At 55.2% G+C, this 13,533-nt stretch overlaps 4 protein-coding genes and 3 pseudogenes across 4 annotated transcripts, besides 3 other annotated features; all 7 read left to right on the forward strand.

The window, feature by feature from the left end:
* Tc00.1047053510805.5 (trans-sialidase, putative) lies at window positions 1-377 on the forward strand (the record flags this gene model as incomplete). Its single annotated transcript, XM_802499.1, has 1 exon — window positions 1-377. A coding segment is annotated over one exon (377 nt), but the record flags the coding sequence as incomplete, so codon positions are not given.
* Window positions 1-13,533: a sequence feature (areas not merged during assembly with more than two copies in the genome that could not be assigned to a particular haplotype).
* Window positions 505-546: a sequence feature (T-rich).
* Window positions 1,409-1,439: a sequence feature (AT_rich).
* Tc00.1047053510805.10 (uncharacterized protein) lies at window positions 1,839-2,720 on the forward strand (the record flags this gene model as incomplete). Its single annotated transcript, XM_802496.1, has 1 exon — window positions 1,839-2,720. The coding sequence occupies one exon, from the start codon at window positions 1,839-1,841 to the stop codon at window positions 2,718-2,720; it is 882 nt and encodes a 293-aa protein (XP_807589.1).
* Window positions 2,789-3,241, forward strand: Tc00.1047053510805.20 (uncharacterized protein; the record flags this gene model as incomplete). The annotated part of the gene is made up of 1 exon (XM_802497.1): window positions 2,789-3,241. One exon carries the CDS (start codon window positions 2,789-2,791, stop codon window positions 3,239-3,241), a length of 453 nt encoding a protein of 150 aa, XP_807590.1.
* Tc00.1047053510805.30 lies at window positions 3,925-5,370 on the forward strand (annotated as a pseudogene).
* Tc00.1047053510805.60 lies at window positions 6,723-8,381 on the forward strand (annotated as a pseudogene).
* On the forward strand, window positions 10,535-11,230 carry Tc00.1047053510805.70 (mucin TcMUCII, putative; the record flags this gene model as incomplete). The annotated part of the gene is made up of 1 exon (XM_802498.1): window positions 10,535-11,230. One exon carries the CDS (start codon window positions 10,535-10,537, stop codon window positions 11,228-11,230), a length of 696 nt encoding a protein of 231 aa, XP_807591.1.
* Tc00.1047053510805.80 lies at window positions 11,690-12,538 on the forward strand (annotated as a pseudogene).

Below are 13,533 nucleotides of genomic sequence, written 5' to 3' on the forward strand. Positions count from 1 at the left end.
TGCGCACGTGGATTGGAAGCACAGAATCGCAAGAGATTTCCCACTTCTTCATTGGAGGGGATGGAGGCAGCGCAGGGGGCCAAGGAGACGTCTCTGTGACTGTGAGGAACGTCATGCTGTACAACCGCCCGTTGACTTCTTCTGGCCCCGATGCCGAAGTGGAAAAAGATGTTGCGTCACCAGCAGAAGCTGTTTCTCGTGCCAAAACAGGGGACGAAATAAAAACGGAGGGGAAGCCTGCCACCACACAGCAAGTGCCGACGGCCCCGGGGTCCCATGCCGTTGGAGAAGCAGCGGGCAATGCCGGCACTGTGCGTGGGAGCGGACTGCTGCCGCTGCTCCTTCTGTTGGGACTGTGGGTGTTTGCGGCTCTGTGAGGAGTGGCTGGCTGCCGCGTGGAACACTTGCGACCTCCCGAGCACAGAAGTACTACTCCCATGGGAACAAATTTTCCTCATAAAATCTTTTTTTTTGCTTATTTTAAATTTATTTTCCTGTTTTCTACTTTCTTTTTTTTTTCTGTTCGTTTCTTTTTTTTTTTTTTCTCATCCCCCATCCTTTCATTTTTTTGCTTTTGGGGCAATCACTATGGACGTTTCTCTTTTCTTTTCTACTCTTCCCTCTTTAATTGTTTGTTGCTGCACTCTTCCTGTGAGGGGTGCCGTGTGTTTCCCGCCCAACCGCTCCACTCGCACACCCACCGACACGCTCGTGACGACGGCCCTGTGCGCCTCGCCTGCTGCACGCATGAGGAGGGGCCGCGACGAACGGCGCGCTGAGGGAGCCGTGACGTGTGGGCGTGCGACGAGGGCCTGTGGGGCGGAGCACACATTTCTTCCCTCTTGTTTTGTTTTCTTGCGGCCAGGGCTGGCAGACACCCGCAGCGCCAAACACAAAGCCACACCCTGCCGCCGTGTTTTTAAGATTTTTGCTTTTCGTGTGCATTTCTCGCGCCGGCAGAGCCTTCGGGGCCGGCCTCGTGAGCATTTCTTTTCCCCTCCTGATTTTTTTTTTTTTTGCTGCGCTCACTCTCCCGATGGAGTGACGCGACTGCCGTCGTGTCTGCGTGCTTCTCTCAGCCCCCACACACACGAGTGACTGTGCTCTGCGGGCCGCACTCACGCGCCGATGGGAGGGCTGAGGGGAGCAGCAACACGCAGATGACCCCATGAAATATAAACGATGTGCGGACACACGGAGGGTCGGACGGTTGAAAGACATTTAAATATCTTTTAATTTTATTTTTGGACAAAATGTACGCAGACAATTCCTGGAGCAACATGGTGGTTGGGTGCTTTTTTGTGTTTTTTCTTTTTCTTTTTTTATTATTTGGGTGTGGCCGTAACAGAGGACGACTTTTTTTCATTTTCTTTTTTTTCAAAGTGTGAGGTGTGGAAGGGTGAAGATGATTTTTTATTTATTTATTTTTATTTAATTTTCTAATGAATTGCCGCTGCTTGGGCTGCAGTGCAATATCGTGAGTCTGAGTAGTCTTTTTCTCTTTATTTCTGCCATGCACCTCTGCTGTACATTTTTGTTTGTGCGTCTCTCCACATACTCCGCTCTTCTCTCTTTTTTTTAATTCTTTGCTCTGTTTTTCTGCAGGCACACACACAAGATGCACATTGCGGTGGATTTGAATGCTTTTTTTGTAGCGTGTGCTGGCGGTTGCGTGTGGCGGCTGTTGTCTTCCTCCGTGGCCATGATGATGAGGAGGAGGGAGAGGGTGTGCGCAGCCCGAGTCTCCTTTCCTGCGGGTGTGATGCACCGCGTGTGACTAGTGTGGTGGGTGCGGGCTGTGGCCATTTCCTTGGGGCTGCAGGAATGATCTGGGGGAGATGGTGGTGGATGTCTTCTCCTCCTGCATGGTGGGTGGCTGCTGGCGTTGTGTGCCTTCCTTGCGTGGATGCTGTCTCGTGGTGTGTGAACTGTGCGGCTGGACCTGCTGCCCTTTCCTCATTTTGTCTGCTCTCTCGCGCTGCGTCCGCGATGCTCCGTTCCTCTCCCTCCTGTTCCATTCCTTTTCCTTCTGCCTCACCGATCAGCTCACTGACTCCAGCGACTCCACGACGCGTGACGATGGTGCGGTGTGCGCCGTGTTGGTCCTTGCGGTTGTGGCTGTTGTGGTGGGTGCTCACTCCGTGTGCGTGACGGCTGCTGGGAGTCCTGGAGATGTATCTGGTGATGCGGATGCGGTGGTTGTGCCGGTGGATGTGTCGTGTGCTCCGAGTGACGGCAGCCTGAGCTATCGCGTGCGTGTGTGGGCGTGGAGGAAGTGTTCCGCTGCCGGTGCTGAGGCTCAGCATGAGAATTACACTTTCAGTGGCTTTGATGTGCGCATGCATGGCAGGGATGGTGAGCTGGGTGCTGTGTGTCATGTGGTCAATGCGGTGCACACATGTAGCAGCTGTGCTGTCAGCTGTGCAACGGAAGAGGAAGAGGCCACCGTTGCCTTCACGATGAATGTGACGACGCATAAATACGCCGGCCCCTATGAATTGTGGTGGCGCCAATTTTCCCCGATGGAACCATCCATCCGCCTGCACGGAGCGGCGATGCTGACCGGACGGGCATCTGTCAGTTGCCGCCACCCCGTGAAGGGAAGGATGACACAAAATCTGGTGGGACAACTGCGCCGCAAGTCAGTGCCGAGCCGTCACGTCAACACGAGGATCGGCGACGGTCTGCGGCGGCTGACGGACCCAACACCGTCGATCTGAGTCCCGCATCCAACACGGCGACCAACACGTCCGAGACGAGGCCTGAGTTTGCCACCAATCCGAATGAAATGATGGTCCCGAATGCATCCAAGAAGAGGCCTTCCTTTGCCAACGGTCCGAGAATATTATTGGCGTCGAATGCATCCGGGATCATGTCTGTCACTTATGGCGGCAGGGAACACGTTGCTGCGGATAACACGGACGAGGTGAATGAGCGCAGTGCCACTGGACACAAGAATCTCGTTTTAGAAAGTATCGTCGCAGGCAGTGGATTTGTTGCTGAGGGTGATGCGGACGGATTGACTCAACGCAATGCCTCTGGACACGATAACAGACCTCAATTACGAGAATTCACCGCGCAGTATTCCGGGAGCGGCGGGAGTCCACACGACTGCTTTGCCCTGCGCGACTTCGCGAAATTGATACTGCGAGAGTTAACTGTTGGCAGCACTGTGCGTGTGTGTGTGTGTTGGGTGTTGCTGCTTCTTCTGGGGTTGTGTGGAGTTGTGGCAGTCTTGTGAGCCGAAGAGTGTGGAATTGAGACTCCTCGCAGAGAACATGTGCCGCGTTGCATGCGTGTTTTCTTTTATTATTTATATTTTACTGTTGGTTTTGTTGTTTTCCTGGAATGATGAAGATCTTTTTGTTTCTTTGCGTAATGATCGGTTGCTGCACACTGTCATGAGGGACGTGTTTCCCCTCTTGTTTGCTTTTTGTTGCCCACACGCGGTGCCGGCCTCATTGCTGTGCGTCCCACGGACTGCACGAAGGGAGGAGTGGAGGAGCAGGCCGGATGTCGCGGTGAAGTGTGAAGAGTGTTTTGTGGGCTCACGGAAGTGCACAATCTTTTTTAATTTTATTCAGTGCGGGCAATATGTATACACAGAAACACATGCTCTTATTTTGCCGCTTGGAGCATAAATTAAAACACCGGCCGAATGAATTTTCTTTTTTTTTTTTTTTTTGAGTCCTGCCGGACGCTCAACTCTGTTTTTCCCTGCTCAGCTTCTGGCTTGCGGGGAGGTGTGCGAGTTCTGCAATTGTACTGATTCCAGCTGCCTCATTTTATTGTGCGTTGCTTGGGTGCTGCCACTTGTTGCTGTGGCGTGGCTGTGTGACTTGTCTCTCCTTTTTGCTTTCCTTCTCTGTTGACGTGGTGTTAGTTTGTGCTGAAGGCCACACGCAAGTGACAGGAGTGGTGGCGATGATGACCGGCCGTGTGCTGCTGGTGTGTGCCCCCTGCGTGCTGTGGTGACGATAGCGGTACGTGTGAGTATTAGCTCTTGCGGTGGCGCGCTCAGCTGCGGAAGGGATGCGCGGAGGAGGTCGGCAGGAGGACAGGAGGCGGGGCGAATGCGTCCGCCGTTGGGGAATGCCTCCGTCAAGGGGTGGACGGTGTGCGTGCCGTTGTGGATGGGCGTCGTCGTTGGAGGCGTCAACACTCTGCCGTGGCTGCTGCTGCTGATGGTGGTGGTTCTGGTAATGATGAGGATCATCGCGAAGAGAACGACGACAAATTGAAGGGATTGTCTTTTTCAGGCCACACGTTGCAAGCAGAAAAGAAGAATCCAGCAGGAGGACGGGAAGAATTTGCAAAAGTGCCGGGAGGGGAAAATAATTTGAAAGCAGACAAGAGTGAACCAAATTTCGAAAAAGACAAGGCGACCTCAGTCGTCAACCCCGCCAATCCAACTGGAATTCAAGAGTTGGCAGACTTGCCATTGACTGTTGCGGGTGGCAGTCAAAATCCAAAACACGCTGAGCATGGACTTTTCAACGCCAATTCAAGGCTTGTGGGCGGCGTGTCAAAAGACGGCCAAACAGAAGGTGAAAATGGCAGGGGAAATCAACCACCGCCACCGCCACCACCAAAAGAAGGCACAGAAGCGGGGCTATCAAAGCCTTTAGGATTAACTGAGAAACGGACACCAATTCCAGTGGAAGAAAACTTAAGGCCGCGAGACGGAAGTCACTCACACAAAAGGAGATGCTCCAAAAGAAAGATTATTCAGAGCACGAAGAAGGAGAAACAATTTCCTCGGGTACACGGCGGAGTGCATCCAAAGAAATTCCAGAAGCTACAACTCCATTATCCGCCTCCAAATCTGGCAGCGGTATTGCCGGAAGCACGGTGGAGAAGGGTGGTGTTAACAATCCTCAACCTCCTGCCGCCTCAGTAACACAACATGATTCCGCGGGATATACTGGCCCCGCTGCTCCGCCAGCCAGCACCAGTGAATTGCAAGCAGAAGAAATACCCAACGCTGGTATAATTGCCACGACAAATGATGACGACAGCGACAGCAGCCCTGCAGCTTCTACTGCTGAAAGGCCTACCGCTGGCACAAGAAGCACCCAAGCCTCTGGTGATGCGAGTGACCTTGAACAGTCTAATAACGACGACGTCAATGATGACGTGGCACACAAGGATAAGGCCGCAGAATTCGAAACCGCTTCAGGAAACAGGGACACTCAGGCAGATAATAATGAGATATACACAACAGTACCAGAAAACGCCACCAATAAAACGAGCAATACAGAGATCACAGCTGACGGTGACAGCAGCACCGCGGTCTCCCGCACCACCTCCCCTCTTTTGCTTTTACTTGTTGTTGTGTGTGCGGCTGCTGCTGCGGTGGTGGCCGCGTGAGAGTGAGTGTGAGAGAGCCACGCACCGCCCGCACACACACTCTTCCTTCTCTCTGTGTGTGTGTCCCCTTGCATGGACTCTCGCCCTCACCTCACCCCACGAGGCACACACAATAATGTGCCCATTGTATATATGCATGCACACCCATGCAGGCCCGTTGGTGCTCTCTTTTGCACGACACGCACCGCTGCCGTCCTGCCTGGCTGCATGGACGGAGCACCGTAACTGTTTCTGTTTTGTTTTTATTGCATTGAGTGGGCGACCTCTCTCTCTCTCCCTCTGTGTGTGTGTTTTGCTTTACGGGAGTAATGAGAGTGTGTGTGCGCTGGTCCTCTCACACTTCGGCTTTTTGTTTTGTTTTCCTTTTTGATTTTGTGGTTGAGTGCACCCATTCCGTGGCTGCGTTTGTGTGTGTGTGTGTGATGATATGAGTAATTTGCTTCTCTGCTATCCTTCTCTGTCGTTGCTTTATTTACACTCTCTTGTGCCGCGGAGCTGCTCTGCAAGTATAGGCGCTGCCAAACACACAAGCACATGCAAATGCACACACACGCCATGTTGCACACAAGTGGGCAGCCCCTGCACTGCTAGAGGAGCTCTCGGCGCGCTTTGGAATGTCGCAGCTGGCACCATTGGATTCGGTGCGTTGGCGCCTGTGGCTGCCTTTGTCGACGCTCCGATCTGCTCTGTTGGAAGTGCCGGCGTGGTCGTGGGGCGGCGGGAGAGCAGCTGCGGACACGGTGACCTCTACGCAGTGAGTTCACAGTAACTTCCTTGGCCAGTGGCAGTGCGGATGGAACTGTCATAATGATCGCACCGCCGGCACGCTTGTTGTCGAGTTCCCCGAAAGGAGAGCAGTGAAAAAGGCCCGTCCGCATGACTCTTTGCATCTCCGCCTCAGGGCTGCGCATCACAATTGGAGTTGCCGTGCGGTTATACAACAGGGTATGATCTGCTGGGGGAGAGCGCTGTGCGATGCTCCTGCACGTGGGGCGGGCGCTGTGCAAATGGTGGCTGTTGAGTGGCCGGTCACACAAATATTGCGACACCACAAGCAGAGCAGACCAAACACTCCGCGTGGAGGGAGCGTTGCGGCTGGTGAGGACTCTGTGCGACGGTGATGGACGTTTTCTCGACGACGGATTGATGGTTTTTCCATTTGATGGAGTCGGTGCGCACGCGGTGTGTGTGGCTGCCTCTGTGGTCTCCTGTTACTCCGCTGTTTGTTCCGCATCCTGACGCATCACTGGCAATAAACTGTTGTCTTTTTCTCCCTTTTTTTTCTTTGCCTCTCTCCTCCCGCAGCCAGGCTGCACTGCTACTGCTGCTGCTACTCACACGAAAACAAAGAAATGCATTTTCCTCAGGCCATGCGCCAGCCACGCCACGCCACACCACTTTTCCCACTGGTGGTTTTGCTGATGTACTGCGCCAGTGGATGTATTGCCGCCGCTCCCGCCACACAGTACCGCTGTGGGTTTGACGTGAAGAGGAGGAGGAACGGCCCGCTGCCGACTGCGGTGGTGCGTGAGGTGCCGCGGAAGGGACAGGGCGCGATGCAGGCGTACACCGTCGCCACACAGGATGACGACAGTGACTGGAGGCCGATCCGCATCGCGGTGTCCACGGAGGATCTGGAGAGGCACGAACAGGAGGAAGTACTGCGAAGAGGGAGAGGATGAGTGCCACAACGCCTTGGGGCAAAAGGTATTATGCAAAGCAGAGCATGTCTTGACGGAAGAAAATAATCAATTGTACAATCAAAAGATTCTCCCCGGTGCCGTCAAACTGCACGCTGAGCGGCTACTTGTGAAACCCACTGGTGGGACGATAACTGTACCGAGGGCCATGAATGGACCGTGCAGCCACTTTACGGTTCCTACCAGACACAAGAGTGACGGTGTGCCGAATGCAGATTTTATCATCTACGCCGCTGCTATGCCATCAGGCACTAAAAGCAGGGCTGTGTGGGCGGCCACGTGTGTCACATGGAGTGATCTTCGTCCTTCCATTGGCGCCATGAACTTTGATCCGAAGTACATGACTGACACGGCGTGGAGCGTTCGCGTTGCCGCACACGAAATTGCGCATGCACTTGGGTTCAGCCAGGAGAGCATGAGATAAAAGAGCCTGGTGAAGAAGCGAGAGAGAAGTATGCGTGGGACGCACCGCAGGATGGTGGCAGGGAAGCACATTCAGAAGGCGGAAGCGCACTTTGGCTGTGACTCTCTCGAGGGCATGGAGCTGGAGGACGAAGATGGTGCATCGTCAAGAAAGATCCCTCACTGGAAGGAACGCCACGCGCGGGACGAGCTGATGGCGCCCACAGTTGGTGCCGGCTACTACACGGCTTTGACGATGGCGGTGTTCGCGGATATGGGGTACTGCCGCGTGAATTGGAGGATGGCGGAGCCGATGAGCTGGGGCCACCGCACTGGCTGCGACTTCCTGGTCAACAAGTGCAATACAACCGATAATCTTGCCGCCAAGTATCCTCACATGTTCTGCGATGCTACCGACAATGAGACACTTCGCTGCACCTCCGACCGCCGTCACGTTGGGACGTGCACCGCAACCATCGTTGAGGACAAAGGGAGTCTGGTGGATAAGGATGTTTGCTCTGTTGTTTCTTTGGAATTTCACGAAATATCGTCCGGGACAACTTACAGGACGTGCTCGGACGTGACTGTGGATTATCTCCGTGGGTCGCTGACTGGCGGTGGCTCGTGGTGCCTGGATGCGGAATTACTGGAGAAGAAGGACGATAATGGCCATAAAAGCGTCAAAGGAGTGTGCGCGCAGGTGTAGTGTGAGGAGGACACAGTGAGGGTGAGGCACCTCGGCAGCAGTGGGTTTCAGCCTTGCCCTGATGGCTCTGTAATCACAGTGGCGTTGAAATATTTTCAGAAAGGTGGGAAGATCAAGTCCCCCACGTACGGCGAGGTGTGCACCATTGCCGCGAACGGCAGCAGTCTTGTCATCCCGAGTGCGTTGGTGGGTGGACAGGGTGACGAGGAAGAGGAGGAAGCAGAAGAGTCTGCGGTTGCTTCAGGGTCGCCTTCTCCGGAGAAACTCGTCCACAGTTGTCTCCTGTGGCTTTTGGTGCCTCCATTGAGAAGGAGCCTCCCGGTGCTTCGGCTGCGGGTGTCGCTGGTGGTGGCCTTCATGCCGGTTCGAGGGGTGATCCGGGGGTGCGAGCCGAAAGTGAGGACAACACTCAGCGGCGAGGGAGGAGACCTGGCAGTGGGAGCGAGGGGGCCAACAGAGCCTCCGGCCGACGCTTTTTTTTTGCGCCATCGCCCGGCGAAGACGTTGCTCGAGCGGAGAGCGACCCGCGGGCGGATTGCCCAGCGATGGTTCCCAGTGCCTCCGCGCCTGCCACTCCGATTCCGTGCGTCAACAGCGACGATTTTCAGGCGATACCCGATGCGTTGGTACAGCAGGCCGACAGTGATTGTTGTGTAGCTGCTGCTACCGCTGGCCTCGTTCCCTTTGTGCTTCGTGTTGTGGTCGCTGTGGCGGTAGTGGTGGTGCCTCTTTGAGCAGCCGCGGCGGCTGGGCGCAATCAAACTGCGGCAGGGCGACAGTATTTACTTGGCACATTGACCCCGCACTCAAGACGTGCAAACCGTAGCAATAACAATATAATACACTCACTGCATTCCCCATGTCATTCTTTGCTTGCGGGCGATGGGCAAAATGACCGGTCTTTTATTGCATTTTTTGTTATTCTGGGAAAAGGTGTTTTTTTTTTAGAGGGTTCAACTTCCGTGAAAACTGTGTGTGAACGAAGTAACATGGAGAGAAAAGACAGTTCCCAGCACCACATGTATACATGCGTTTTTTGGTGCGATTGGGACGAGGGGAAATCACCGTACTCTAATCATGAGTAAAACGTTGAGGAAATGTGCTCCAATGGAGGCGAGGGCGTGTCAGCAGCTGTTTCTCTGAAGGACAGGGACGAATGCCTCCCCCTCCGTAATTGGTGCATGCGGCTTTATCTTTTACGCTTTTGCTTGGTTTTGTGGATTTGCTTTTCTTTGCGTCTGCGTCATTGCGAGAATGTGGACCTCAAATAATTTCTGTGCTTCGGCTTTCAATCTGCATGCGTCCTTTTTATTTTTTTTGCCTTCCCGGCTTTTTGCATCCGTTTTTGATTTGCTGTGTGTGTTTCGGGTGCTCTGCTGCACTGTGGGTAGTGTGTCTTAATTCCTTCTGTCCCTGCTGTTCTGATTGTGAAAACACGCTGTGGGTCAGGGTGCATGGCTCCGTGGTTGCGGCACTATTTGTTGTGGTTGCATTGGGGCAGCCCCGACAAGACTGCCAACGTGTGGCTCCTGGGTGTTTCGCTGGGCTCTTTTCCGTCTCCTGCGCCATGGACTCCCGTCGCCGGCGCATATTTTCGTGCAGTGGCGTCAGCGCAACAAGGTGGCAATTTTGTTGTTGTTGCTGCTTCAGCTGTTTTGTGTTTCCCTCTGGTATTGTGAGGTGCGGGTGTCAGATGTGGCGGCAATGAGCCGAAGATAAGGAAGGAGGAGGATGGTGCGTGCGTGAGGGCCCTGCGGTGTTGGAGCGGTGCGCACTGTTTGCGGGCTTGATGCGCCCCTTTGGTGCATGGCGTGTCTTGGTGTGTCCTTCTTGCCGTGCGTGGTGCCAGCCGGCTCTTCACGATTGTGGCAATGGCGTGTTGACAGCGGTGTTTGGGTTGGCGTTGGATTTTCCACCCTCTGGGGCTACGAGGACGTATGTTTCACGATGAGCGACACCAATCGCGCACGACGCCTGGTCCGCAGACAAGTGACGCACCGACTGCCGACGCGGCGCGGCCCTCTTGCCTTTTTCGACCCTCTGGTAGTCTACAGTCTGATGTCTAGCCGTAGTGGTCTCCTCTTTTCTCGCTCCTTTTCTGTGTGACCGCATGTAATGACCATAACAATTGTACAACACAAGTATTACTGAGTGCAGGGCTGTGTGTCTGCCTGCTGCCGTGGATTGGAGTGTGTGTCGTGCGTGGTGTGCGGCGTACGGTGCATGCCTGGCTGCTGCCCTCTCCTCATGTGGTGTGCCCTCTGTGTGTGTCTGCCGCACCTCTCTTCTCCCCTGTTGCTCTCCATGTCCCTGACTGTGCAGATCAGCTCCACACCACTGAACGACTACACTCACGATGATGATGACGTGCCGTCTGCTGTGCGCCCTGTTGGTGCTTGCCCTGTGCTGCTGCCCGTCCATGTACGCGTCGGAGATTCCGAAGAAGCCTAACGTTGATTTAGACGGCTCCCATTCATCGCCTTCTGGAACGGGAGTGCAAGAGGCACTACAGGCGACCAGTCAATCAGGACCACAAGTTCTAATGTCTGTTCCAGACCAGGATAAAGTTGACGGTGAAAAACGAGTTTTGACAGATCGGGATCCTCAAGCAGGTGACGCTCACAATCCGGTAAACGGGGAAGTTGCGGACGGTGATACAGGACTACAAATTCTCAGCGATGTTTCCGCAGAACAAACACATGAAGAACCCGAAAGTCGTGCAAAGAAGACCACAACGGCCACTAAAACAAAGTCACCGGAGGATGACAAGAAGTCTAAGCCTGAAGCCAATCCAAATGCCACCAGTCCAATTCCCTCTGCACCAGTGACTAAGCCTTCTGACGCTTCTGCCGAGAAGAACACTACGACAACCACGACGACCACCACTACAACACATCCGCCAAGCACTACGACTACAGAGGCGCCAGCTGTGTCGACCACCCGCGCACCGTCACGTCTTCGCGAAATGGACGGCAGCCTCAGCAGCTCTGCGTGGGTGTGTGCCCCGCTGGTGCTCGCCGCATCCGCGCTGGCGTACACCACTCTGGGCTGAAGAGGTGTGTGCGGGCTGTGCGTGCCAGCACTCAGCCACGGGGATTTTTGCGCGTGTGTTGTTCACTGTATAAAATAAGAGGAAATAATGATCTTGTTTTGCTTCACTTGCTTCTGCTGCCGTGCTGTGTGCTCCGCGTTGTGCACCGCATCCGTCACGTTGAACGCATCGCGGACGCACTCATAAGCATGCGCACTGGAGCCCTGGGTTTGTTTTTCTTTTTTAATTATTGTTTTTTATTGGTTTTTATTGCTTTTAAACTTGTGGTTTGCGGTGCGGTGTGCGAGCTCTGCAGTCGTACTGATTCCATCTGTCTCGTGGTGTGTGCGCTGCTGCTGGGGTGCTGCCATTTGTTGCTTGCGGTGGCTGTGCGTGGTGTAGCGGCTGTGTCTCCCTTTGTTTTTCTCGTGCTATCGCAGGTTGGCTCCGCAGCGTTAGGCGACTCCACTGTTTGTGGGGATGACTGGCCGTGTGCTCTGCGTCCTGTTGGCTCCTGCAGTGATGTGCAGCTGCTCGTGCGTGTGAGTGACGGCTGCTGCGACGGGGTGCGTGTGAGTGACGGCTGCTGCGACGGGGTGCGTGTGCTGCCCGCGGGTGATGGCGCGGTGACTGCTGGGCACGCGCGGGGTGTGATGGCTGCGGAAGGTGGACCCGTGGCCGGTGGCTCTGGACGAAAGGGGAATGTGAACTCTGAGGACAATAGCAATCAGGAAGACGAGGAGGGTGGAGGAAACACCGCGGGTGAGGACCCCAATCCCACCTCGGGAGGAGCACTCACTGCTCCGACGAGGCAGGACCAATCCAGAAGCGACCCACTGCGAAGTGGCACTAGCAATCCGTCCGGCACTGGCAGCGTGTCTGCTGCTCGGATGCGTGCAAGTGGACCGGAGTCTTTGGGCGGAGGGCACGCCGCAGGCACAGCATCCCCACGCTCCGACGCATCTCAGCAGGCAGAGGGTGGAGTGCATGCTGGTGGCGGGAGGACCTCCCAGGGCAGTCGGGCTTCGGAACAAACCGTCACGGGACAGTCACAGGTGCCAGGGACGGCGAAGGAAGCACCGCAGGGCGATGAAGGAGGAGAACCCGGAGCGCAACACGAGGCCGACCAAACCACAAAAATGACTGTGGTGACCTCTTGCGCAAAGCAGCGGTGGAAGTGGAGAGCCGCCAGCGGGATCGCAAGATGCACCGCGTCTCTATAGTGGCGGGAATGCTCATTATTATTATTATTTTTCCCTGCTCTTACCGACATGTCTAGCCACACGATGTCATCAGGGTGCCGAGGAGGTGGTCGAGCAGCGACATGAGTTTTCTGCTATGAGGCAGCTGCCATTGGGAGAAGCTTTCGGTGCCAAGGTCCTTCTTAATGCCCAGCCGTTGGCGCACAGCCAGCGCGTCTGTACATTCCGGAAGCAGATGGTGCAGTGTTTTCTGCGGGCTAATTGTTGCGCTTGTGGAGGCTGGCTGATCCTGCGGCAGCAGTGATTGCCTCCTGGCACTGCTGCTGCGGTGCCGAGTAGCGTCTGGGTTTTGTGCGCGGCGATTTCTGTGCTGTGCGGTGCTTCTTTTGTGTGGGGAGGACTGTGTCGCAGCAATCGCGGTGGAGGTCGGGAAGCGGTGGAGGGCGTTCCGGATGAAAGAACCGACAGTGACTGATGTGGTTCGTGTGTCCCACCAGTGTGGCGTCACAGTGCGGGCATTTCTTCTTTCGACGGCGTGTGGAGGGCCGTCTCTCCACAGGCGGTGCGTCGGCCTCCCTTGTTTTCGGGGGAACAGCTTCCGTCCCGGTGCGGTGGGATCGTCGTTGGAGCGCATGAGAGCGGTGTGTTCCGGTGAGATGTTGCGGAAACGGCGTTGGTTCGTGCAATCTCTCACAGTCCAGTACAGGCGACCCCAGAGCTCGGATTCCCCGCACCCTTCCCGTGCAGTGTGTATCTGTTCCTGTTGGTCGAGGGCTTCCTGAGTGATCAGATGCTTGCCGCCTGGATCTGATGGCCTGGCGCCGCCAAGCAGGTAGTGGTGGGTGTCCTGATGCATGGTACTACGCCACTTGTTGGTGAGCTGGGTGTTAATGCATGTCAGCAGGTCCGTGTGCCACATGGGCGCTATTCCTTGCTCCGTGCATTGCCCGGTTGCCGTGTTCTGCGTCTAATGATCTGCAGGCTCGTTAACATGTACTCCGCAATGTTTGTAGCAAAACTGCAGCTGCACGGACCAGCCGGCACGCGTCAGCGACAAGAGACGCTGCCAGATCTGATCCTCCGTCCAGTCTGTATGACTGTGCGGGCCCTTGGTGACGGCGG

Source organism: Trypanosoma cruzi, genomic scaffold (genome assembly GCF_000209065.1).
Source record: "Trypanosoma cruzi strain CL Brener 1047053516883 genomic scaffold, whole genome shotgun sequence".
Classification (NCBI taxonomy): Eukaryota; Euglenozoa; class Kinetoplastea; order Trypanosomatida; family Trypanosomatidae; genus Trypanosoma; species Trypanosoma cruzi.